Source organism: Canis lupus, chromosome 38 (genome assembly GCF_011100685.1).
Source record: "Canis lupus familiaris isolate Mischka breed German Shepherd chromosome 38, alternate assembly UU_Cfam_GSD_1.0, whole genome shotgun sequence".
In the NCBI taxonomy this organism is placed as follows: domain Eukaryota; kingdom Metazoa; phylum Chordata; class Mammalia; order Carnivora; family Canidae; genus Canis; species Canis lupus.
The window spans coordinates 1,036,615-1,063,617 of NC_049259.1; the positions used below are offsets into that span (position 1 = coordinate 1,036,615).

Genomic DNA, 27,003 nt, shown 5'->3' on the forward strand with positions numbered 1-27,003 from the left:
GGAACTTAATTCCCCTCCCCTTCAGTGTGGAGTGTGAGCTGGATTTGGTGACTCTTTTCTAACAAATAGAACATGGAAGGGGGGAGTGGAGGAGAGGGAAGCAAATTTAGAGTGGAGAAACTTGGCAGACACCACTTTAACCAAGGGTGGTTAAAGGGTGGTCAAGGGTAACTCACCACTTACAAATCACATTGTTATATGATCAAGGAAAAGTGTATTTCACCTCTATAGGATCCTTCCCCAAAGTCCACAAAATTATGATAAGAATTCATGAGGAAAAAATCCAGATTGCTTAACATTCTACAAATACCTGACCTGAACTCTTAAAAGTGTTAAAAGTCATGAAAGACCAGGAAACACTGAGAAACGGTCACAGACTGGAGGACACCCAGGAGGCATGATGACTAGGTATATAGAGTAATGATAAGTTGGATTGGATCCTGGTACAGAAAAAGGACATTAGTGGGATAAAAAAAAATGGTAACATTCAAAAAGTCCGTATTTTAGTCAATACTATTACATCGATGTTAATTTCTTAGTTTTGATAATTGTATCATGGTTATGTAAGATGTTAACATTAGGGAAAGCTGGGTGAAGGATATATGAAAATTCTATCCTATTTTTGCAACTCTTCTGTAAATTTTTTCGAAATAAAAAGTAATTGTAAAGCATGGATAAAATGAAGACATCTAGTTTCATCCCATTTAAATAAATATGCCTTGTTCCTTCCTCTGCAAAATGGGTATAACATTAAAGCATGTGCTACTGTAATTGTTCTGGGTATTTGTTTTTCTTCATTGTTTTGTTAACATATTTGATCAGTCTCCCTATTAATCTGTACCATTTTCCCTGCAAAAAAAATATATTTAAAGCCTTCGTATTCACTGTGGATCTTAGCACAAGGCTCAAGATAAAGGCAGGTTACTGATAATTGATGGTCGATAATATGGTTTCAGTGCAGGTACTTATACCATAAAATGTTGAGGAAGGTTTTTTTCATGTCATTCAGGAATCCAGATGAATGCTCAAACCTGGATACAAAACATACCACATTCTGAATTTAGCATGCCATGAGCTGTTATGGATCAGCCTAGGGCTTACTGAGAACAGGAAAATTAATCTTACCAAGCACTGCTTTCCACCACCCCATGTGCCTGCTCCATGGGTGAGGCCTAGAAGGTGTTGGAGTTTGAAGAGTTTCCTGATCAGGAAGAGATGTTCTTCCCTCCTTCACTGTCCCCACCCCTGGGCAGGTGGTAAACATCTCTTTCTGCAGGAGTGCCTCATACCCTTGGGAAAGGAGGAAGAAGACAGTATTGTCAGAACTGAGAAGGGGGTGCTGTGAAGCAGCTAGCCACCTACTGTGCCCAATAAAAATATCAGCAGGGGAAGGTGACTGGGTTTGGGCCACCTAACAGAGTGCCAGGTAAGAGGCCTCTGGGAGCATCTGTTGGCTGTAGACCATCTCACAAACACTTGGGTGGGTCCTGTAGACTGAATTTTTGTGTGCCCCCAAAATTTGTATGTTGAAACCTCAATATGATGATATTAGAAGCTGAGGGCCTTTGGGAGGTGGTTAGGTCATGAGAGTGGAACTTTCATGAATGGCACTAGTGCTCTTATAAAAGAGACCCCAGATAGATCCCTTGTCCCTTCTGCCATATGAGGACACATGGAGAAGACAGCCATCTGTGAGCCAGGAAGCAGGCCTCACCAGACGCCAAATCTGCTGGCGCATTGATCTTGGACTTCCCAGCCTTCAGAACTGTGAGAAATAAATGTTTGCTGTTTATGCTACCCAGTCTATGGTATTTTTTGTTATAGCAGCCTGAGCAGACTCAGACAGTGAGATGAAGGCAGATTGTTCCAGGGTCTAATTCTCCCACACCTAGTGATCATATTGTGGGCAGTTTCCTTCAGGGCTCTCAGATTCACCCCAAAAGTAACCAGCAATCAAATTTCTGCCATATCTGGTGCTGATGGCCAGTCAGGGCTATCCAGGGAAGCAAGGACAGGCACAAGGAGTCTGACAACCGCACTGGGTCAAGTAAGGAGACACGAGCATCAGATGCGAGAATGAAGATTTGAGCAGAATTGAATCTTAAATACTGAGAGAACTCTCACAACCTGGAGGAGAATAAAAAATTAGAGATCAAAATGAGAATTTCGGGCAGCCCGGGTGGCTCAGCGGTTTAGCCCCGCCGTCAGCCCAGGGTGTGATCCTGGAGACCCAGGATCGAGCCACGTCGGGCTCCCTGCGTGGAGCCTGCTTCTCCCTCTGCCTGTGTCTCTGCCTCTCTCTCTCTTTGTGTCTCTCATGAATAAATAAACAAAATCTTAAAAAAAAAAAAGAGAGAGAGAGAGAGAATTTGTTAAGAGAGCTACCAGTAAGAAAGAAAGAGAAGTTCAACCAACCACCATCAGGGAGCAGGCCCTGGAAAAAATAAAGCCAGCTCATGTTTATACTCCAATAAACCAGTTATACTTACATACATTCTCCCAAATCGAGGACAAGTAATAATTTGTAGATGATATGAAACTAGACAGGAACCTTTCTGTTTATTTCTTATTCTGAGCTTTTTTTCACAAATGAGTGAATGAAAGACTGTTTACAACATTATCATTCTTTCTTTTCCTTTATAGTTTTATTTTCTCACATTAGTTGCCAGGAAATTTTGAGTTAAATTGAAAGCCCAATTGCCATAACTGTTTAAGCCTGACATGTGAAATAGGAGGTAATTTTTTTCAAGATAAGGATGAGGAGATAGATATAAAGATAACTAACCTGTTATGATTCTGTAATTCGTTAAAATAGTAAATTATTCAAATTTGTATTGTATTGATTGGACCTTATTCAGAACACTGTTTAGTATGAAATAGAGTTTGTAAGTCTCCTTCCCTCTTTATAATTCACCTTTTAATGGTGAGGAGAAGACAAGATTTTGCTGTCCCTCAGCCATGTCTCCTTCCTGAGCACTCCATCGAGTCATGGTGCTTAATTATCACTTCTGGTTTCCCTGTGGGCTGAGGGCCTGTACTGACTTGCAAATACTTCCAGGAACTCTGACTCTTAAACCAGTTGATAAGCAGGTATTAAGGAAGAAGACAATAGTGTTCTAACCCAAATGACCTACCATATCCTTTCTTATTTCCATTACTTCTTTATATTAGTTTTAACCACTTATGCTGAAAATGGCATAGCAAGAAGGGAAAAATAAGGTAACCCATAGTTTTGGGGTTTTTTCCTTTCAGTCTTCTCTTCCTCATCCATAAGTTAAAGGTAGTGAGTGTTGGTAGAATGTGGACATATTAAGAAGTGGAGTTAGGGGAGCCTGGATTGCTAAGTCACGTAAGTGTCCACCTTGGGCTCAGGTAATGATCCCAGGGTCCTGGGATCAAGTCCTGCATTGGCATTCTTGCTTAGCAGGGAACCTGCTTCTCCTTCTCCCTCTGCCATTCCCACACCTTGTGCTCTCTCTCTCTCTCTCTCTCTCTCTCTCAAATAAATAATTTTTTTAAAGTGGAGTTAATGATTCTGACTATTCATCTCCTGTTTCCTTCTTACACGGATCCTTGTGATTACACTGGCTCCATCCAAATAATCCAAGATAATCTCATCTCAAAATCCTTAACTTAATCACATTGTAAACTCCTTTTCACTATGAAAGGTCACATGTTCACAGGTTCCAGGGATTAAGACATGAACACATTTTGTCCTCCATAACTACAGAGCAGATCGGTATCTCTGATGGTACACGAACCTGAAAATATCCAAAATATGTTATAAGACTCAAAGATATGTGCACACACAGGTGCATGGACTTGTGTATGTACACACACACACACACACACACACCACCTCATTTTCAAAAGATGAGAGAAAAAAAAAAGATGAGAGAGTAAGAAGAAATGGCGTTAGGCCTGATACATTTGCTGATTTCCTGATAAACTGATTTAGATTATGTACCAAATATAGCATTAGTTTAGGGGAGGTGCTTCCTTTCCTGGAAGTCACAGCAAACATCAAAGTAGATAGCAGCCATATAGAGCCACCAATGCCTGGGGAGATACCAGGCAGACACATCAGAGGAGGTCTCCAGTTGGCTAAAGTTACACAAGATTTCTAAGTAACTTGCACTCATATGCTGAAAATCTCTGACAGAAGCTCAAGTTTGTCTCAGGTATCCTGGAGAATTCTGACTTTCTAAGAGGGGAAATCTATTCTTGATGATCCCAGATCAATACGTAATTCTTCAAGGGTATTCTAATTTTGCAAACCTCAAATGAAAAGAATATGTGTTCAATGGCTGTTGAGTGGAATGCTCTGAAAGTGCCAGTTAGGTCAAGCTGGTTGATAGTGCTGCTCAGGCCATCTACATCCTTACTGATTTCCCTTCCACTGGTTCTAGCAATTACTCAGAGAGAAGTGTTGAAGTCTTCAGATATAATTGTTGATTTGTCTATGTATCCTTTCAGTTCTCCTCATTTTGTCTCCATGCATTTTGAAGTTCTGTTGTTAGTTGCGTGCACATGTAGGATTGTTAGGTCCCCTTGGTGACTTAACTTCCGTCATTAGATAATGTCCCTCTTTATCACTGGTAATATTCTTTGTTCTGAAGTGTACTTTATCTGACATTAATGTAGCCACTACCCCTTCCTTCCTTCTTTCCTTTTACTTAAAAATGTTAAAACCTTTTTATTTTGAGATAATTTTAGACTTGCAAAAAAAGTTCTAAAAATAATGCAGATATCCCAAATAGACTTCACCAAACATTCCCTAATAATAACACTTCGCATAACTTTGATATGATGATAAAACTGAAGCAACTAACATTGGTACAATATTATTAATCAACTTACACACTTCACTGTTTAATGAAATTTAAACTGAGGGTGTTATATGGGAAATTTTATTAGCTTTTCACCAATGTCTTTTCTCTATTCCAGAATCCCACAGAACATGTAGTTACACAACTTATTGGTCTCCTCCAATCCATGGCATTTCCTCCCTCTTGCCTTATCTTTTGTGACCTATTATTTCTTCTAACATTTTACCACACCAATCTGTCTCTTCTCTTCTTTGGAACTCCAATGGCATAAATATTAGAACTTTGGGGTTTTTTTAAGATTTCATTTTTTAAGTAATCTCTACACCCAACGTGGGGCTTGAACTTACAACCCCAAGATCAAGAGTTGCATGCTCTCCTGACTAGCCAGCCAGGTACCCCAATATTTAGAACTTTTGTTTTGTTTTTTTAAAGATTTTATTTATTTATTCATGAGAGCCACACAGAGATAAGCAGAAACATAGGCAAATGGAGAAGCAGGCTCCCTGCAGGGAGCCCAATGTGAGACGCGATCCCAGGACTCCAGGATCACAACCTGAGCCAAAGGCAAATGCTCAACCGCTGAGCCACCCAGGTGCCCCTATTTAGAATTTTTGATATTCCCCAGATTCCTGAGATTCTGTTCTTTTTTTTCCTCAGTTGTTTTTCCCTTTGTTGGCTAGATTGAATACATTCTATTGATCTATTTTCAGGTTCATTGACTCTCCCTTTTGTCATCTCCATTCTGCTGTTAGCTTTTCTTCAGTTCTAAAATGTTTCTATTTGGTTCTTTATGTATAGTTCCTATGTCTATGCCAAGAATGTCTATTTTTCCATTATTCGCTTCATGCATGTTTACCTTAGTTCATGAGACACGGTTGCCACCTCTGCTTTAAAGTCTGTATGATAATTCTAACTTCAGGGTTATCTTGGATTGGCATTTCTTAATTGTTTCTTGAGAACTGGTCACACTTTCTTATTCTTTTTACGTTAAGTAATTTTCATTGTATCCTGATACTTATTTGATAAATTAATTATTTTTATCGGAGTTCAATTTGCCAACATATAGCATATCACCCAGTGCTCATCCCATCAAGCACCCCCCTCAGCGCCCATCACCCAGTCACCCCAACCCCCTGCCCACCTCCCTTTCCACTACCCCTTGTTCATTTCCCAGAGTTAGGTGTCTCTCATGTTCTGTTGCTCTCACTGATATTTCCCACTCATTTTCTCTCCTTTCCCCTTTATTCCGTTTCGCTATTTTCTTATATTCCCCAAATGAATGAGGCCATAGAATGTTTTTCCTTCTCTGATTGACTTATTTCACTCAGCATAATACCCTCCAGTTCCATCCACGTCGAAGCAAGTGGTGGGTATTTGTTGTTCTAATGGCTAAGTAATTATATATATATATATATATATATATATATATATATATACCACATCTTCTTTATCCATTCATCTTTCGATGGGCACCGAGGCTCCTTCCACAGTTTGGCTATTGTGGACATTGCTGCCATAAACATCGGGGTGCAGGTGTCCCAGCATTTCACTGCATCTGTATCTTTGGGGTAAATCCCGAACAGTGCAATTGCTGGGTCGTAGGGCAGGTCTATTTTTAACTCTTTGAGGAACCTCCACACAGTTTTCCAGAGTGGCCGTAACAGTTCATATTCCCACCAACAGTGCAAGAGGGCTTCCCTTTCTCCACATCCTCTTCAACATTTGTGGTTTCCTGTCTTGTTAATTTTAGCCATTGTCACTGGTGTGAGGTGGTATCTCATTGTGGTTTTGATTTGTATTTCCCTGATGGCCAGTGATGCAGAGCATTTTCTCATATGCATGTTGGCCATGTCTAGGTCTTCCTCTGTGAGATTTCTCTTCATGTCTTTTGCCCATTTCATGATTGGATTGTTTGTTTCTTTGCTGTTGAGTTTAATAAGTTCTTTATAGATCTTGGATACTAGCTGTGCTTTTGCTGTGCAGAAGCTCTTTATCTTGATTAAGTCCCAATAGTTCATCTTTGCTTTTGTTTCTCTTGCCTTCCTAGATGTATCTTGCAAGAAGTTGCTGTGGCCAAGTTCAAAAAGGCTGTTGCCTGTGTTCTCCTCTAGTATTTTGATGGATTCTTGTCTCACTTTTAGATCTTTCACTAGATTTTTTTTTTTAAGATTTTTTTTTTTTAAGTAAACTCTATACCCAATGTGAGACTCAAACTCACCACCCGGAAATCAAGAGTTCCATGCTCCACCAACTCAGCCAGCCAGGAACCCCAATCCTACATATTTTTAATATTATGTTTTATAAACTCTGGGTACAATTAAAGTCCTCTAAAGAATTTTTTCTTTTTTTAAGGATTTAATTTTTTAATTAATATATCCAAAGAAGCAGTATGTGGTCCTCTGTAAAAATTGAGTCATTGAATCAGCACGCAATTGGAAGTCAATCGATTCCAGAAGAGCTGATGATATTTAACAGATTTTATACCTTTATAAAATATTACTAGGTATTTTTCACAACAGGTTTGCTGCCAGAACACAGGTGTCCTGAAAATCACCGCTAAACCTAAACCAAAATGGGAAAGGAAAAGACTCACATCAACATCGTCGTTATTGGACACGTAGATTCTGGCAAGTCTACCACTACTGGCCATCTGATCTACAAATGTGGTGGGGTTGACAAAAGAACTATCGAAAAATTTGAGAAGGAGGCTGCTGAGATGGGAAAAGGCTCCTTCAAGTATGCCTGGGTCTGGGATAAACTGAAAGCTGAATGTGAACTTGGTATCACCATTGATATCTCCCTGTGGAAATTCAAGACCAGCAAGTATTATGTGACCATCATTGATGCCCTAGGACACAGAGACTTTATCAAAAACATGATTCCAGGCACATCTCAGGCTGACTGTGCTGTCCTGATTGCTGCTGCTGGTGTCGGTGAATTTGAAGCAGGGTCTCCAAGAATGGGCAGACCCGTGAGCATGCCCTTCTGGCTTACACACTGGGTGTAAAACAACTAATTGTTGGTGTTAACAAAATGGATTCCACTGAACCACCTTACAGCCAGAAGAGATACGAGGAAATCGCTAAAGAAGTCAGCACCTACATTAAGAAAATTGGCTACCACCCCGACACAGTAGCATTTGTGCCAATTTCTGGTTGGAATGGTGACAACATGCTGGAGCCAAGTGCTAACATGCCTTAGTTCAAGGGATGGAAAGTCACCCGTAAAGATGGGAATGCCAGTGGAACCACACTGCTTGAAGCTCTGGATTGCAGTCTGCCACCAACGCCTCCAACTGATAAGCCCTTGCGTCTGGGAGGACGCCTACAAAACTGGTGGTGTTGGTATTATCCCAGTGGGCCAAGTGGAGACTGGTGTTCTTCAGCCTGGCATGGTGGTGACCTTTGCTCCAGTCAATGTTACAACTGAAGTCAAGTCTGTTGAAATGCACTGTGAAGCTTTCAGTGAGGCTCTTCCTGGGGACAATGTGGGCTTCAATGTCGAGAACGTATCTGTCAAAGATGTTCGTTGTGGCAACGTGGCTGGTGACAGCAAAAATGGCCCACCAATGGAAGCAGCTGGTTTCATGGTCTAGGTGATTATCCTGAACCTCCAGGCCAAATCGGTGCTGGATATGCACCTGTGCTGGATTGTCACACAGCTCACATTGCTTGCAAGTTTGCTGAGCTGAAGGAGAAGATAGATCGTCATTCTGGAAAAAAGCTGGAAGATGCTCCCAAGTTCTTGAAATCTGGGGATGCTGCCATTGTTGATATGGTTCCTGGCAAACCTATGTATGTTGAGAGCTTCTCTGACTATCCTCCTCGGGCCGTTGTGCTGTTCGTGACATGAGACAGATGGTTGCTGTGGGTGTCATCAAAGCAGTGGACAAGAAGGCAGCTGGAGCTGGCAGAGTCACCACGTCTGCCCAGAAAGCTCGGAAGGCTAAATGAATATTATCCCCAATACCTGCCACCCCAGTCTTAACCAGTGGTGGAAGAACGGTCTCAGAACAGTTTGTGTCAATTGGCCATTTAAGTTTAATAGTAAAAGACTGGTTAATGGTAACGATGCATCGTAAAACCTTCAGAAGGAAAGGAGAATGTTTTGTGGACCATTGTGTGTGTGTGTGTGTGTGTGCGTGTGTGACAGTTTTAAGTTATTAGTTTTTTAAATCAGTACGTTTTAATGGAAACAACTTGACCAAAAATCTGTCGCAGAATTTTGAGACCCATTAAAACAAAAGTTTAATGAGAAAAAAAAAATTACTAGGTAAAACATAAATTGGCCTTTTTTTTTTAATTCAAGGAATTTTTTTTCTCATTACAGCAGACAATCAACCCAGTTAGGTTCAGACTGCTGGTTCTGCTTCATATCCTGTGGGCAGTGGTTTCACTGTTGGTTCAGTTCTCAAAGCCTTTGCTGTGCTGATTTGGGTCTGATCCATTCAAGCACAGGTCGAGTGTGAGCCCATGGTGTGGACAGGTTCCTACACAAAATTAGGTGTCCCCTGCTCATTCTCTCTGTCTCATGAGTTCTCCCAGCACCCGGGTCCCCATGGCCACTTTTCTGGTGCCTCTGGTCAGAGGGGATAGCAACTGGAATTTTAATTGCCTGAACTGCCACCAAAGCACAGCTCCTCAGGGAGGGCCCACCTTCAGGGAAAAGCTGAGAGAGGGAAAAAAATGAGGATTATATACATATATTCTCTTCAATCCTCTCTTCCCGGTTGTTCTTTCCAGAAAGATGGGTTTTTCACTCTAGGTGTAGTCTCTTCTCTCCCCCTACCCCTCCACGCACTCATTTTTGCAACTGGTAGCTTGCCCTCAGGTGAAAGCTATGAGAGAAAAGGAAAAATTTGAAAACACAAGAAACCTTGCTTCAATGTAGCTTACTTCTCTCCACAATTCATCTTCTTTTGTTGACTTTCAAGATCCTCATATATTTCCTTTTTTTTTTTTTTTTTTAAGATTTACTTATTTATTTGAGAACAGGGGGAGGCACAGAGGGAGAGGGAGAGGGAAAGAATCTCATGCAAGTGAGGAGCCCAACACAGGATCCCACAACCCAGAGATCATGATTTGAGCCAAAATCAAGAGTCAGGTGCTTAACCGACTGAGCCACCCAGGTGCCCCTTTGTATGCTTGCTTTCCATGTTGTGTCCAGTTTTTAAGTTGTAATCCATACAATTCAGAGGCTGTAGTGGCCTTATTTCATCTTGGTCAGAATCAGAAGTCCCACTTCTATTATTTTTATGTGGATTTATTTGATTAAAAAGAAAATGTTCTGGCTCATTCAGCCTGACCCAGAGCCCATTTTGGAAACTCTTGTATCTTCCATCAGATACCATCTCTCTGGGGATGAAAGCAGTTTGGATACTATTCTTTGAAATGTAGGTGGTTGCAGGACTCCTGGATGGCTCAGTGGTTGAACCTCTGCCTTAGGCTCAGGGTGTGATCTCGGAGTTCCAGGATCGAGTCCCACATCAGGTTCCCTGCAGAGAGCTTGCTTCTCCCTCTATGTCTCTGCCTCTCGCTCTGTGTGTCTCTCATGAATAAATAAATAAAATCTTTTTAAAAAAGAAAAGATAAGAAATGTGATGGTTTGGGATGTTATATAGAAAGGTTGAGAACCTCCAATCAGACAAACTATTGTTTATTTTTAATTGTGGACGTTCTGTAACCAGGGATCAGCAGAAACACATTCAGTTGGCCACCTTATTGGGCCAAGGTTGGTTTTTCTTTAGAGCTATTCTCAACAGGCTTGGCCTCTTAATTAATTAGAAAATTATAAAATTCTGCTATCCCCTGTTTCCTATGTCTTAAGACCTATTAGGTTTCATTGTCTGTGTGCCTGGGGCCACCAAGCAATTCATCAAGCACTTGGTTTCTTTTCCTGGCTCTTCTTCTCTCCAACTTTCAAATGTTGGCACCCCAGGGCTGGGACCTGCATCTCTTTCCTCTGGCCTGACTCTCTCCCTATGTGACCACTGCTCCTTCTATGGAAGGAATGGTCTGTCTATGGGTTCATGACTCCCTGAAATTCCACACTTCCTATCTAATTTCCTACTTGACATCTCTACTTGGCTCTCTAATAGTATCTCATGACCTGTATTATCTAAGGCAGAGTTCTTAATTCCCCACTTCCAGATCTGTTTCTCCTCAGTCTTCCCCATTCCAACAAATGGTGCGTCATCTCTTCAGCATCTACTGGCTTAGGCCCCACACTCAGGAGTCAACCCTAAACATCCTCTAAGTGTTGTCAGTTCTGCCTCTGAGCTGCCCATTCTCCACTTCCGCCCACATCCATTGCCTCCACCTCAGTCTAAGCCACCATCATGTCTCTCCCAGATGGCAGAGAGAGCCTTTCTGACTGCTTTCCCTGCTTCCTCCTGTATTTGCCTGTTCTTGGTACCTTCCCTGTACAGCAGCTTCTACAGCAGAAATCACCCCACTCTCTTGCTTAAAACCCTTAAGTGGCTTCCTTTGGCAACTAGATGTCTTTTTGTAGTCTAAGAGGTGCTGCAGGACCTGTCCCTGTTTCCATCCTCCTTTCTCACTGTTCTCCTATATGTCCTAGGAGGAAGACCAGGAGAGTCTGTCACAGAAGCCCTGATGAGAGAGTGCTTCCAAGAAGAATTGTTTCCTGTGGCCCATGCAGCTGAGAGGCTGAGTGAGTAGGGGCATAGACTGGATTTGCCCACAGGGAGGAGTGAGTGACTTCATGTCCTCCATTAGAAAAGTGGGTTGTTCTGAGGAGTATAGATTATGGAGAGTCTATTTAGATTATGAATGTGTATAACTAAGACATCATTAGTCTGAGTTCAAATGATTTTAGTTCTGCAGCTCATAGTCAATCATTCTTAGACCTTAAAGTTTATCAGAATCACTTGGAGGGGGCAGCCCGGGGGGCTCAGCGGTTTAGCGCTGCCTTCAGCCCAGGGCGTGATCCTGGAGACCCGACATCAAGTCCCACATCGGGCTCCCTGCATGGGGCCTGCTTCTCCCTCTGCCTGTGTCTCTGCCTCTCTCTCTGTCTTTCATGAATAAATAAATAAAATCTTTTTTAAAAATCACTTGGAGGGCTTGTTAAACTATAGCTTTTATGATTCAATTAGGATTGACACTTTGCAGTCCTAACAACATTCCAGGTGTTGCTAAACCTCATCCTGTTCTACAAATAGGAAGTTACAGTCTTTTTCAGGGGTTATCTTTTGCTCTTTTTTTGAGTATTTCCCATAGTGCCTGGGTGTCCATAAATGGCACTGCTTACTGCTTACTACTTCTGCAGCCTGGTGGAAAGGGGACGAGGATACCCCTTGAGCTAAGTTCTGCCATCCATGGTCCCTAACAGCCCCGTGGAGATGCCATTCTGACCAAGTCATCCATGCCACCTGGCCTCTGCCCAGCTCGGGACAGCCAAGCACCTGCTGCCACTGCTAATAATGGAACCACAGATCCACCACTTGGTAGAACCAGTAACCTGTTAATGTCACTGGTGTCAGTTTCTTGGCTTAAATCCTAGAAGTCCTGAAGGAATAAAACTCTAGCTTACTGACTTCTATAAGCCTTAATGTAGGCATCCATAGGTTTCCCTAGACATTAGTGCAATAGGAAGGAACATGCTCCAACTCTACTAAACCCAGTCAGAACTATCCCACTGCAAAGCTGCCCCACTTTCTGAGTGGTGAGCTCACTCAGTTCACACACACACACACACACACTACTCTAGAGTCACTTCTATCCACCTCCACCTGAACTCACCCTCACTGCACACAATATACACCATTTAAGGAGCGGCCCTGTAGGGCACTGAGTCTGAGTCACTGGCTCCAAATCCATGTTCCCTCATAGAGATTTTCCTCTTGAGAAACTGACCATCCTTTCCTGAAGTCCAACTTCACCTGGGCCTTCCCCACCCATCAGTCATGTCTTTGTAGCCTTAAATCTCAGGGGTGTCAGAGTTCCTGGTCCCTCTGTTTTGGGAGATGGGGGTTCATTTCCAAATAATTTGGGGTTGCAGAAAGATACAAGAGATTCCACCGCAATTCACTAATGACAGCAAACAAGCTCCCAAAGCAAATAGGTGCACTGGAGGAAAGGCATTGTCAAACTCCTTTCTGCAAGGACATGAAGTCCACCTAGGCCAGTAAAGCATCAGCATTTACATGGTACAGATGTTAAAGAAATGATAGCTATTACTATTATTGCCTGTTTCTGCCCTAGAAACTCATCTTTTTCCCCAACTCAGTTTCCCCTCCAGCTTTTCCTGCCCAACCCTAATCTCCACTCTCCTTTCTTCACACCCAGATGGTGCCCCTCCAGCATCTCTCTCCCCAAATTCACGTTGTCCTGCCCTTCCCTTAAACAAGAAACAACCAGTCCCTATTTGTAACCATCCAAACTCCTCTTCCTAGCCTTCAAATCCTGCTCCCTTATCTCTCCAACCTTAGCATGTATTCCCCCAAATCCATCCAAACACATATCAAATGCCTTCAGGCACTTGGAACTATAAAGATGAACTAGATGTTGCTGTTCTCAATGAGCTCACAGTATATAGAAAGAAGCAAATGTGCATAAGCTGATTCCTAAACCACGTGAGAAGGTCTAGGCTGCTGGAACCCAGTCAGTAGGTTGATCGAGGGTGGAGAAAGGGCATTTGAGGCAGAAGAAAGTAGATGTGCAAAAGCATGCAGGCCTGAGTAGAGCACATTCACGTCACTCCAGGTCATTCCACATGATGGAGCAAAGAAGTGGAGAAAAATGGACTGGTAATTTGGGGGGATAAAGAAGTGGGCAGGAGTAAGATTTTGCATATTAAGAGATATCCACAAAAGCTTAGAATCGATCCTAAGGTTAATGGGCAATAGTTGAAGGATTTTCAGTAGGGAAGTAAATTTTAATCTTAGTATAGAGGTTTGAAATTGTTCTGATTCATAGATAAGTCCAAATTCAGGGACTTGTTTAAAATGTATTTTAAAGATCTTACATTACAGAGAGATTGGTATTTGTGAACATAGCATATATCAGAGTCTGTCCTATATAAAACAATAATTAGGCAGTTCATCAGGGAATGCAAAACTAAAGCTGCCATCTTTTGTCCCCACGTGTGTGCACCTAATCTCAGCTGGTCTGCCGGAGACCCCCTGAGCGCCAACTCTATTCCCCCCATAGTCCCATTCCCGCTCCAAGATGAAAGAAATTACCATGAACCAGGAGAAACTTGCCAAACCGCAAGTGCGCATTGGTGGAAAAGGACCTGCCCGCTGAAAGAAGAAGGTGTTTCATGGAACAGCTACGGCAGATGATAAAAAACTTCAGTTCTCCTTAAAGAAGTTAGGGGTAAGCAATATCTCTGGTATTGAAGAAGTGAATAGGTTCACAAACCAAGGAACAACGATCCACTTTAACAACCCTAAAGATCAGGTATCGCTAGCAGTGAACATTTTCACGATTACAGGCCATGCTGAGACAAAGCAGCTGACAGAAATGCTACCCAGTATCTTAAACCAGTTGGTGCAGACAATCTAACTAGTTTAAGAAGACTGGCTGAAGCTCTGCCCAAACAATCTGTGGATGGAAAAACACCACTTGCCACTGGAGAGGATGATGATGATGGTGAAGTTCCAGATCTTGTGGAGAATTTTGATGAAGCTTCCAAGAATGAAGCAAACTGAATTGAGTCAACTTCTGAAGAAGATAAAACTTGAAGAAGTTACTGGGAGCTGCTATTTTATAGTCTGACTGCTTTTTAAAATTTTGTTCATGGATCTGATAAAGTCTAGATCTCTAATATTTTTAAGCCCAAGCCCCTTGGACACTGCAGCTCTTTTCAGTTTTTGCTAATACACAATTCATTCTTTGCAGCTAATTAAGCTGAAGAAGTCTGGGAATAAACTTTGAAACAAGGTTAACAAAGTTCTTTGCCTAGGAAAAATAAAATAAAATAATTACTGATATAATCTCTCCTCATTTTGCATAATACTGTGTATCTGTAAAGAATCAGTACTCATTCATTCATTCATCACAGGGACAGGCAAGCTTGAAGAAGCAAGACAGCTTCTCGTTATTGTAGGACAATACAAGTGACCTCTGCCTCCTCTCATGAGATGGATTATATTACCTATTTGAATTATATGCATTGAAAAAAATTGAGTAGATTAATAAATAAGCACAGTATAAAATTCAACCACCAAAATCAGTGAAAAGTATGCTTCTTCCCATGTCCTCTAGCAGGTTCCCTGCCCCTTTGACCTTCCCCAGAGGCAACTACTCTTATAAACTTTTCCAAACACCATTCTATAATATACAAATGGTAACATTTTATAATGCTCTTTTACATGTTTATATACATTAATACAAAGCACATTGTTGTTCTATGAGAAGCATAGAAGCATGAGAGCATAGAACTTCATTGTATGGCTGTAATACTTTAAATTTAACCATTATCATATTTATAGGTAGGTTAAATCCTAGCCACGTACATACATCAGTTTTGCTCATGTATGAGTAGAAGTACAGGATAAACTTCTAGATGTAGATTTGCTGGATCATAGTATAGAGAACATCTTTTTTTATTTTTATTTATTTATTTTTTTAAAGATTTTATTTATTTATTCATGACAGTCACACACAGAGAGAGAGAGGCAGAGACACAGGCAGAGGGAGAAGCAGGCTCCATGCAGGGAGCCCGATGTGGGACTCAATCCCGGGTCTCCAGGATCACGCCCTGGGCCAAAGGCAGGCGCCAAACCGCTGCGACACGTCTTTTTTTTATATATACTAGTTTGTATAACAAAAGTAACATAGATATAATAAAACAAAATTCGAAACAGTACCAAAAAGTACAGTGAGAAGTCTCCTTTTGAGTTCAGACATACAGCTCTACTTTCCTCAGTTAATCACTTTTTTTTTTTTTAAGATTTTATTTACTGATTCATGAGAGACACACAGAGAGAGGCAGAGACACAGACAGAGGGAGAAGCAGGCTCTACGCAGGGAGCCCGATGTGGGACTCAATTCCAATACTCCAGGATCATGCCCTGGGCCAAAGGCAGTTCAACCGCTGAGCCACCCAGGCATCCCAGTTAATCACTTTTAATAGATTCTCCAGAAGTTATTCCATGTATAGGCGTGTGTGTGCTGTTTAGATTATACTTGGATTTTATTTTTTGTTTTTTAAATTTTATTTATTTGCAGTAATCTCTACACCCAGTGTAGGGCTTGAACTCACAACCCCAAGATCAAAAGTCACATGCTTTTCTGACTGAGTCAGTCTGGTGCTCCTCTACTTGCATTTTAAAAGAGAAATTCTGTGGCTGTTTGAAAGGAAGATAAGAGAGGGCAAAGTGAGGGATCCCTGGGTGGCACAGCGGCTTGGCGCCTGCCTTTGGCCCAGGGCGCGATCCTGGAGACCTGGGATCGAATCCCATGTCGGGCTCCCGGTGCATGGAGCCTGCTTCTCCCTCTGCCTATGTCTCTGCCTCTCTCTCTCTCTCTCTCTCTCTCTCTCTGACTATCATAAATAAATAAAAATTTTTAAAAAATTAAAAAAAAAAAAGAGAGGGCAAAGTGGAGAGGCAGCAAAACCAATGAAGAAGCATTGCAGCAATCCGGGAAATGAGCAACAAGTGATAAAGGCCTAAACTAAGCAGAAATATTTAGGTTCCTAAGTATCTGGATGTGGGAGGTGAGTAAAAGACAGGAGTCCTCGTTCACTCCCAGATTTCTGACCTTGGTGACTGGGTGGATAGTGGGTGGTACCATCCGCTAAGACAAAGATGTCGGGAAGAGGAGAAGTGGGAGATGAGGTGATAATTTCATTTTGGTATGTTGAATTTAAAGTGACTCTGAAACATCCAACTGAAAATTACTGTAGGCAGCTGGACAGAGATCTGGGTCAGAGATACAGATCTGAGTCACCGCATAAAATTAATTCATAGTTGAAACCAGGGAAACAGATGGATAATTGAGAAAGAGAATGCAGAGCAAGAAAAGATGAGAGCTGAGGACTGAATCCTGGAGAACATCAATGATTAAGTGAGGGGTAGAGAGGGAGACTAGAGAAAAGGTAGCCAGAGAATTTGTAAGGAAACTAAGATAGAATTTTGTCCATGGGAGGGAGAGTTTAAAGAAAGAAAAAATAGGGGCACCTGGGTGGCTCAGTCCATTAAGTATCCAACTCTTGGTTTCAGCTCAGGTCATGGTCTCAGGGTTGTGAGATTCAGCTCCACACTAAGTCTGGCACCTGCTTGGGATTCTCTCTCCCTCTTCCTCTTCCCCTCCCCTGCTTGCATGTGTGCATGCTTTCTCTCTCTCTCTGTCTGAAAGAAAGGAAGGAAAGAAAGAAAGAAAGAAAGAAAGAAAGAAAGAAAGAAAGAGGAAAAAATGGTGAATGAGTGTCAAATGATTAGCATAATGATTCGGAGTTGGACAGATGTGGGTGTGAAGCCTTTCTTTGCCACTCACTCGCAATGACCCCTTGCACTCACCACTAGAACTTTATAAGTGTTTGTTAAAAAAAAAGTTAATAATATTACTTATCTAACAGTAATGGATAATAATAGTAATCTAAGTTATTTTGAGGATCCAATTGGATAAAGTATATAAAAAATGGTTAGCATAGTGCCTGGCATATAATAAACTATCAATATAAGCTTCTTACAAAAAAGAAGAAAAATAAGCACTGAAAAGGAGCCATTTAATTTAAAACCTGACCCAACTGCCGTAATTTCAGAGAATTATATGAGGATATAAATCTAAATAAAATACATCGAAGAGTGTATGTGAGATGAGGAGAAAGTAGCTTCAGAACTTGGCAGTAAAGATGAGAAATTAGGTGTGCCAGAAAACAGAAGGAACTGCACATGAGACTTTCTCACCATCCAATTATTTATTTATTTATTTTTAGATAGAAGGAGGAATCTCGTATGTTGCTAAGCTTTGGGGAACTATAGAGAGACACGTTTAAAAAACGAGACACTGAACATCATCACTATTTCAGCCTTTCTGAGACACAACTTTGCACATTTTTTTTAAAGATTTTATTTACTTATTCATGAGAGACACACAGAGAGAGCACGAGAGAGGCAGAGACACAGGCAGAGGGAGAAGCAGGCTCCATGCAGGGAGCCCGATGTGGGACTCGATCCTGGGCCTCCAGGATCAGGCCCCAGGCGGAAGGCAGGAACTAAACCGCTGAGCCACCCAGGGTTCTCATCTTTGCATATTTTCTATCTTTCTACAAACTCTCTACCTTTTTGTTCTGTTCCAAAGACTTCAAGAAACCCTTACATGTCTAAACAATATTATTCAAATGCCTTCCCAGCATGCGAGGTCTTCCAGATTCTTGCTCTAATCTAGTATTAACAACGTCCTCTCTTTCTCTAACCTGGGGACTCGTCCAGATGAATTTCTCTCCTTCACCCCTTCAGAGGGGCTCTTTATATAGCTTCTTTCCTTGTCTTCACTTACCTCTCACTTCTGGCCTACTTTCAGGCCACTCAAGTCTTACTCCCTCCAGAAAGCATTACCTGAAACATTGCACTTTTCAGTAGCCACCTCCTCCTTTCTAACCCTTTTAGAACTAATGTAGAGGTTGTAGACCAGGCCACAAAGTGATTTTTGTTGTTATTGTTTTATTTGAATTAGCTTCCAAATTTATGAATCAGAAATTTTCACATAAAACTCTGAATTTCCAGTTTCTCTTTAGAAATCAGAAGATGTAAAAAAAATAAATAAATAAAAAATAAATAAAAATCAGAAGATGTAGTGACAGTAAGTCTGCATCCTCTCCTGGCAAAAATGGGCTGGAGTTCAGTGGTAACAGCTGGCCCTTTTGCTAGGGCACACATTCTAAGTTTTATCCCTGCAGCCTATTCACTGTATTCATATATACATGTGCCTGGCTCATGTAAGTATTTGACCTTGTAACCCCAAGTCTAAACCATTGGCTGGACACTTGGTGGGCACTACCTGGCAGTTATTTATCTTTGCATTTCTCATGTCTTCCAGTAAACTTCCACATGGGAAGTTTCACACCTATAGGCCCATTTGGGATCCCCCCAAAGCCTGGCACAGCCTAAACATAGGAGTATAGTCAGTGTAAGGTAAATGAGGATGATGAAGATGAAAACTAGTCAGTCTTAAGTAACCATCTCCCAATAAAACCAATTACCTCATACCAAAATTAAGTATCCAGAAAAAAAATTCTATATGAAAAAATAAAACCACCTAAGAAAGCATTGGGAGTCAAGAGGTGAAGGTGGTCCCAGAAAGATTGACTTCAGTGATACCACTTCTGCTCTTGCAGCTACAGCAAGATATTGAATGTAGCCATTGTAGTTAGCAGGTGTTTGTGATTTCTGCTTAAGGCTTCTTGCTAGAAGCCTCTGTTGGTCCCTCTTATCTCACTCATGTCAGAGAGCTGAGACCCAACGGTGGGAAGAAAAAGAGGAGGGATAATGGATATTGATGATGGACACTGGGTTGAAAACATGTAGGTATAGAAATGGCTTTCAAGAATACCCCTATTACCCACTGTGTGGACTCATCTGGCATTATGACTCAAAGTCGTAGTGCCAGAGGTCATATCTTGATGTAAGTGGCATGTAGATTATGGAGGAGAGGCAAGGTTTAAAATGTATGGAGCCAGAAGCTAGTCCTGTGGAAAATTCAATCATCACACATATAAAATTGTAAGTGGAAGATTCAGTTATCACTAATCCTTGGTTTAGTAGCAAGCATTCAAGATAGGCTTCAGTGACCTCTGCCTCACATCATTCATACCCTGCTGAAACTTACTGCAAAACAGCCTTACAGTGGGATGGGAACTGTTAAAAAGAATAAAGTAGGCCTCTAAGCACTGATGACCATTGGAAGATATTCAGGAAATATTGTACAGTGGGGGGCGGGGGGGTGGGGCAGGAAGCCAACCGCAAAGCAATAGGAATGGTATGGATAACTTTAGCTTGTTCCTATCTTTAAAATACTGTATTTCATCCATCCTAAAACATATACTCTTTCAACGTCTAACATCTCCGATCCATGGTGTGTCAGAGTTTAATTGGTGGAGGGTTTTTGTTTCAGTTCTAATAAAATAAGATGCTTCTCATTACCTTCGATTGGATGAAATATGATATAACTACATGCAGTATACCAATCAGAATAGAGCTGCAGCTTGTAAAGCCCTGGGCTGAAGAACCCTTCAACCGTTTGGCTGGCTTTTTCTGCTACACTGAAAAACCCTAGACATCGTGGTGCAGAGGGAGACAGGTCACCAGGAACCTGCCTGTTGGGCCTGGTTGACGTGGCAATCGCGGAGCATTGTCATGTAAGGTGGGGATTGTGGCTAGGATTCTAATGTTGTGCCTCCTCACTTTTCCAAAGTGAGACAGAAGAGCCCAAGTCTCAGGACCTGCTCCGACCCGCACGGGCTGAGGCCCCCACACCAAGCTGGTAGTTGGCAGAACGAGCCTGGGAGGGAATAAAAGGTGCCTGGAGGCCCACCCGCTTTACTATCAATCTAAAAAACTTAGACCACTTATACGTATTACTTGTATAATCAGAGGAAAAAGTGAATACATTGAAATTGTAAAGTGCAGGATAATGTCAATAAGGAAGTGGCCGGGGTGACCCCTGGTTTTCCCTTTTCCTGCTCCAACCCTCATGAGCATGGTAAGGGGCATGAATTATTTTTTCCAAGACAAAAACTTGTCTTCCCCAGGCCCGATCTCCCCTCCTCCAATCAAAAGAGGGGCAAGTAGCTCATTTCTAAATGGAAATCATACACGGTTCGGGCAATTCATTCATGGACCAAATTCTCTGGTAGGAAACACACGAGGGCCTACTGTCCGGTAGACAGCCGTCCCCGCGGCTCTATCGCTCAGTACTTCACTTGACTGAAAAACTTTATTTATTTATTTATTTTTTTTGACTGAGAAACTTTAAAAACGATTTTTGGCCAATGATGGTTCCAAGAGACCCGTGTCTCTAAGAGCGCGTTCCTCGCAAACGAAGACACCCCCCTCCCGCGTCCCAGCGCCTCCCCTCACGCGTGACCCCGTGACCCCGGGGAGCCATCTTAAGCCTCGCCTCGTAGGGAAAACTACAACTCCCAGAATCCTCTCGCTTTGCGTCGTGCTGGCACTTGTACTGGCCGGGTCTTAGAGCGGAGCCTGTAGCCAGGCGCCATCTTTGACGCTGGCAGTTTTGCGTTTGTGCTGGTGTTGCTGCTGTGAGGACGGCGGGCGGCAGCGGCTAAGAGAGAAGAAAGACGTGGCAGCAAGCGGGAGCCGGGGCGGTGTCGGCGGTTCGGTAAAGTTTCTGTTCTCTGGTAACTAGACCCGTTTTTTGATTCCCGGTGGCTCGGGGCAGGGGAGGTGGGGGAGAGGGCGAGGGGAGTGGCCGCGGCCTCCCCTCGCCCCTGGGTTGCGGCCTAGTCCGGGAAGTCAGAGCGGGTCCTTGGGCCCCGCCGTAGCGATCCCCTCCCCTCCCCCTCCCCTCCCCTCCCCCACCTCCCGCGCCGCCGCCGCCCTCGCCTGGGCGAGCTGGGAGCCCCGGGCTCCCGCTCCCAGCTCCGTCCACCCCCACCCCCACCCCGCGCCCCACCCCCACGGCGCCTGCTCCTTCCCCGACCACCTCCCTCCCCTCCCCTCCCCCCCCCACTTCCGGTGTGCGCGAAACCGTCGGAGCCGGAGCAGCCCCTGCAAGCCCGCCCGCCGCCCGCCCCCGAGGGAGAACTGACCCCGGGTCGCTTTCTTCGCGACCAGTTTCCCTAGTTGAGCAGGACCCCCACCGCCTAAGTCAGACTGAGTGCCCGGAGCTGAATTCACCTCGTCTCGTTCCTCTCCAGGGTCCCACTACTTGGGAGACTCCCTCACACTGCACCGACCTTAATCCGGTATCCTCCACCCCCTCCCTCCCCGCCTCAGTTAACTCCCGCCCCGGCCCTCCGCAGCGGAGCCAAGAACAACAGGGACACTTCGGTTCTCCTTGTAGGATTGATGAGGCCGTATTGAAGACCGCCCCCTAAACTCCCGTAGTCGGTGCGGATTCCTATGGGGAAGGCCCATGTGGTCGGCATCTTGCAGGCCTTGGTTCTGGACCTTGAGGAGGAGGCTGTGGAACTAGTGATAGCGATGCTTTTTAGGGTAAATGTATGTAGGTATTGGGAGAAGGGGAGGGATCAACCGGAAAGGAATGGAAGTGATTCAGAGCTCAAGTCTCAGTGTTCGCTGTTCATATACGAATTCAGCTTACGAGTAACTCGTTTATAGGCAGTAAAGCTTTTCCAGTCTAAAAATACCCGAAAGCTAAATTTGGATTAACTCTTGATACAAACAGTAAATTGAAAATGCAGCTTGTGACCTTTTAAATTTTTATTCTTCAAACACTTTTTTTTTTTTTTTAAGCCATCCACATTTTTTTAAATTGTGTTATTTTTATTTAGAGCTGAAAGGGCTCAACTCGCATTTGCTGTTAATGACCAGTATGTGGAGTCTGCTTTATATTCCCAGAATTGACTTTTTGGGGTGTGTTGTCAAATCACAGTCCTAAATGACGAATGTTGAATGATGCACTATGTTTTTGTTTAAGTGAAATTTCCTGAAAATGATTTCAGAATTAAGGGAAATTGATGTTGCTACCATGACGCATTACAAAAATACATATTATAAAAGATGAAGGCATTTCAAGGAGATGCAGTTCTTGATGAAGCGGAAAGAACATGGGCCTGGGATTTGGAAGACCTGGCTTCTAGCTGCTTCTAACTCTATGACTTTGGGAAAGTGGGCCTCAAGTTCTTTTATTCTGTTAACATGAAGAGATTGGACTATTTGAAATCTGATTCGGAACTCAGACATTGGAAGGGATCATAAAGCCCTCTAAGAAAAGAGTTCGGGAATGTTCTCCCTTGCTGTCACTTTTCCTCCAAAAATAACCTGGCTTGGAAGTCATTGTTCCAAAGGGAATTTGATTCCCCACAGAAATTGGAGACAAGGTAATGCAATTAGAGAGGAACAGCTATATTCCTGCTTGAGTAATAAACCCACTAACAGATTCTGGTACGGATTTTGGAGACAAAGAGAATGAGTGTATGTACCTTAAGTGTACCAGTTTCCTCACTCTCTCCTGGTAGACGATGCAACACTTTTAGTGATGCTGGTATTCTGGGATGTGTTCCTATTGATGCTAATACAGATGAAGAAGATGTGGTAGAGGGAAAGATGGTGGCAGAAGGAATGGATAAAGAGGCAAAGTTGCCTGCTAAAAAGAAAAGAAAGAAGGGTTTACGGATTAAAGGGAAAAGGCGAAGAAAAAAACTGATCCTTGCAAAAAAGTTTAGTAAGGATTTGGGATCTGGGAGGCCTGTTGCAGATGCCCCTGCTTTATTGGCTTCCAGTGCCCATGAGCAGGATGAAGAAGGTCTCTTTGAGAGCAATATAGAAAAACAGATCTATCTCCCTAGTACCAGAGCCAAGACCTCCATTGTATGGCACTTCTTTCATGTTGACCCCCAGTATACCTGGCGGGCTATTTGCAACCTCTGTGAAAAAAGCGTTAGCAGGGGTAAACCAGGCAGCCATCTGGGAACATCTACTCTACAACGACATTTGCAGGCGAGGCATTCACCTCACTGGACCAGGGCCAACAAATTTGGAGTCACTAGTGGGGAGGAGGATTTTACTTTGGATGTGCCTTTATCTCCCTCTTCTGCTGGAAGCAATGGAAGCTTTGAATATATGTCTACTGATCCATTAGATGAAAACAGAATGGGTAAGAAGCGCGATAAATCGGTATCTGATGCCCTGAGGGCAGAAAGAGGGAGATTTCTCATCAAAAGTAACATTGTCAAGCATGCCTTAATCCCTGGAACAAGAGCCAAGACATCTGCAGTTTGGAATTTTTTTTATACTGATCCTCAGCACATCTCAAGAGCTGTGTGTAACATATGTAAAAGAAGTGTGAGCCGGGGTAGGCCAGGTTCTCACTTAGGAACTTCAACACTTCAACGACACCTGCAGGCCACACATCCCATCCATTGGGCTGTTGCCAACAAAGACAGTGGTGCGGTTGGAAATGGATTAGATGAGGCTGAGACTGAGAGAAATGATCTCTTAAGTGATCCTCTGCATGGAGAGAAGTCTACAGGCAGCCATGATTTAACAGCTGAGGACCTTAGTGACTCTGATTCAGATGAGCCTCCTGTGTTAGAGGTCGAAAATAGTAGAAGATCTGAGAGTCCTATTCCTGTTGCAGAACAAGACACTCTGACACATGCACAGGAGGGAGAAACAACATACTCTGAAAATTCAGTCTCAAGTCAAATAAGTCAGGCAATTATTCAAATGATTGTGGAGGATATGCATCCTTACAACTACTTCTCAACTCCAGCCTTTCAGAGGTTCATGCAGATTGTGGCCCCTGACTATAGATTACCATCTGAGACTTACTTTTTCACGAAGGCTGTTCCTCAATTATACGATTGGGTCAGGGAAAAAATTTTCCTAACTTTGGAGAATGTTCAAAGCCAAAAGATCCACCTGACCGTGGACATTTGGACCCATGACCCATCCACTGACTATTTCATTGTGACTGTGCACTGGGTTTCTTTGGAAACTGCACCTTCTTCCAGTAATGGCAGGATCCCCAATTTTAGAAAGTGGGCAGTACTGTGTGTAACAGGGTTGGCCAAAGACTGTTTGATAACCAACATTTTACAAGAATTAAATGACCAGATTGGTCTGTGGCTTTCTCCTAATTTCCTCATTCCTAGCTTCATTGTTTCCGATAATTCCTCTAACGTGGTACATGCAATCAAAGATGGAGGCTTTACCCATGTGCCATGCTTCCTGCATTGTTTAAATATAGTCATTCAGGACTTTTTTTGTGAGCACAAAAGCATTGAGAATATGTTAGTAGCTGCTAGGAAAACCTGTCATCATTTCAGTCATTCGGTTAAGGCCCGTCAGATTCTGCAAGAGTTCCAAAATGATCATCAACTTCCATGGAAGAATTTGAAGCAGGATGAAACTGGCCATTGGATTTCTACCTTTTATATGTTAAAATGGCTCTTAGAGCATTGCTACTCAGTTCACCATAGTCTTGGTAGAGCGAGTGGAGTTGTGCTCACCTCCCTTCAGTGGACTCTTATGACTTACGTTTGTGATATTCTTAAACCATTCGAGGAGGCCACCCAGAAAGTGAGTGTCAAGACCACAGGATTGAATCAGGTGCTACCCCTAATCCATCATCTGCTCCTTTCTCTGCAGAAACTCAGAGAAGATTTTCAAATAAGAGGTATTACTCAAGCACTCAATCTGGTGGACAGTTTATCTCTGAAACTTGAAACTGATACCCTATTGAGTGCCATGCTCAAATCCAAGCCCTGTGTCTTAGCTGCTTTGTTAGATCCTTGTTTTAAAAACAGTTTGGAAGACTTTTTCCCTCAAGGTGCCGATTTAGAAACTTATAAGCAGATCCTTGCAGAAGAAGTTTGCAATTATATGGAATCTTCAGAGGTCTGCCATATTGCAACCTCAGATGCTGCTGGTCCCTCAGCCATCGTAGGAGCTGATTCATTTACCTCATCTATAAGAGAAGGCGCCTCCAGTTCAGGGTCTTTTGATAGTTCAGCTGCAGATAATGTTGCCGTTGGAAGCAAAAGCTTCATGTTTCCTTCTGCCATAGCAGTAGTGGATGAATACTTCAAAGAGAAGTATTCAGAGATCTCAGGAGGTGGTGACCCTTTGATTTACTGGCAGAGGAAGGTGAGCATATGGCCAGCTTTGACCCAAGTTGCCATTCAATATCTAAGCTGCCCCATGTGTAGTTGGCAGTCTGAATGTATCTTTACTGCAAATAGCCAGTTTCATCCAAAACAGATTATGAGCCTGGACTTTGACAACATAGAACAGCTGATGTTTTTGAAAATGAACTTGAAAAATGTTAACTATGATTATTCTACGTTGGTTCTGAGCTGGGATCCTGGGAATGAAGTTATTCAAAGCAACGAAAAAGAAATATTACAGTAATTTCTTTTTCATTTGAAATGGGCAACTTGTTGCTATGTTACTGTATTCTAATTGCTATAGTTGTATATGGTTATACTAATTACTCATACACAAATCTGGGGAAACCTGAAAACACAAAACGTGAAAACGTGCTGAAAATTCCTCGGAGGTAATAATGCTGACAAAGTGAAGATTAAAAATTTTATAGTAACTCAGTGTAGCTGTCTCTTGAAATTTTGTTTATATCAATTAAGAGAGAAAAAATATTTTTTAACTTAAAAAATATAGTGCAGCATTGAAAGGCTTTAGGCTATTTCTGGCTGGTAGATTGAACATATAATTGGTTTTAAGTAAAAATTTCTCCCATCGTGGGAGGTTTGATTGCTCTGAAACCAATGAAATTGAGGTAAAAAAGCATCCTAAGCGGTATTTTTTCCCCTCTCTCCCATTTTTCTATTTCTTTAAAAACCCTGATCCATACTTAAAGCTTGGCAAAAACAAAACTCACAAAATTTGGTAATTTCTGATTGCCTCCTCATACTGGTCAGCTTTATCATTTCAACTTACTGAGTGTGATAGAGTTACCCTTTATATTTAGGATTGGATCTATGTAAAAAAAAAAAAAAAATCAGGAAAAAATTACTTTTAGTGTTTGAATTGCCTTTTTTAACCTTCAGAAAATAGTGTAAAACCAAAATAAAGATTGTATGGGTACTTTTTATAAATTCATGAACAAATGATATAATAAAAAGTTTACAAGAATTGAAAAAGCTTGACTAGGAAGTGGAATAAAAGCCCCAGGAGCATACTTTTGACAGTGTCTATTTCCCAAAGAATGTTTCTCTAATTCTCTAATCTTAATTAAATATCTTTACATATACATGCTGAATGATCCATAATACTGTATTTTTAACTATGAGTTGGTTTTTTGGCTTCTAATCTTAGCTAAACATAAGCAGTCAATATTTTCAGGTCTTAGGAATCATTGCCTCGCTGGTAAAATTAGAGAATTGATCTCAGTGATCTTTAAAGTCCCTTTCCACTCCTAAAGTATGTCTCTGTGGTTGAGTGGGAGGCCAGGAAATGATGACTTTTAGTAAAAGTCTATTACAGGTTTCAGACTGAATAACTAATGTAAGATCCCAATTTTTCCTTTTTTTCATT

The 27,003-nt window shown here is 42.3% G+C and overlaps 2 protein-coding genes and 1 pseudogene across 15 annotated transcripts in view; all 3 read left to right on the forward strand.

The window, feature by feature from the left end:
- Positions 1–14,020: 14,020 nt before the first annotated feature.
- LOC100688224 lies at positions 14,021–14,713 on the forward strand (annotated as a pseudogene).
- A 6,289-nt stretch (positions 14,714–21,002) lies between these two features.
- The window catches only part of ZC3H11A (zinc finger CCCH-type containing 11A), a 45,452-nt gene continuing 39,451 nt past the window's right edge, over positions 21,003–27,003 (forward strand). For 4 of the 14 annotated variants that reach the window (XM_038585956.1, XM_038585968.1, XM_038585962.1 and 1 more), the window contains exons 1-2: positions 21,003–21,161; positions 21,827–21,978. The gene's annotated coding sequence lies outside the window, so the exon portion shown is untranslated. Of the gene's footprint in view, positions 21,162–21,680; positions 21,729–21,826; positions 21,979–27,003 lie in introns of all 14 variants that reach the window. The other 10 variants (XM_038585969.1, XM_038585965.1, XM_038585961.1 and 7 more) reach the window with 5 other exon arrangements.
- ZBED6 (zinc finger BED-type containing 6) lies at positions 21,985–27,001 on the forward strand. The gene has a single exon (XM_038585955.1). It carries the CDS (start codon positions 22,915–22,917, stop codon positions 25,858–25,860), a length of 2,946 nt encoding a protein of 981 aa, XP_038441883.1. The 5' UTR covers positions 21,985–22,914; the 3' UTR covers positions 25,861–27,001.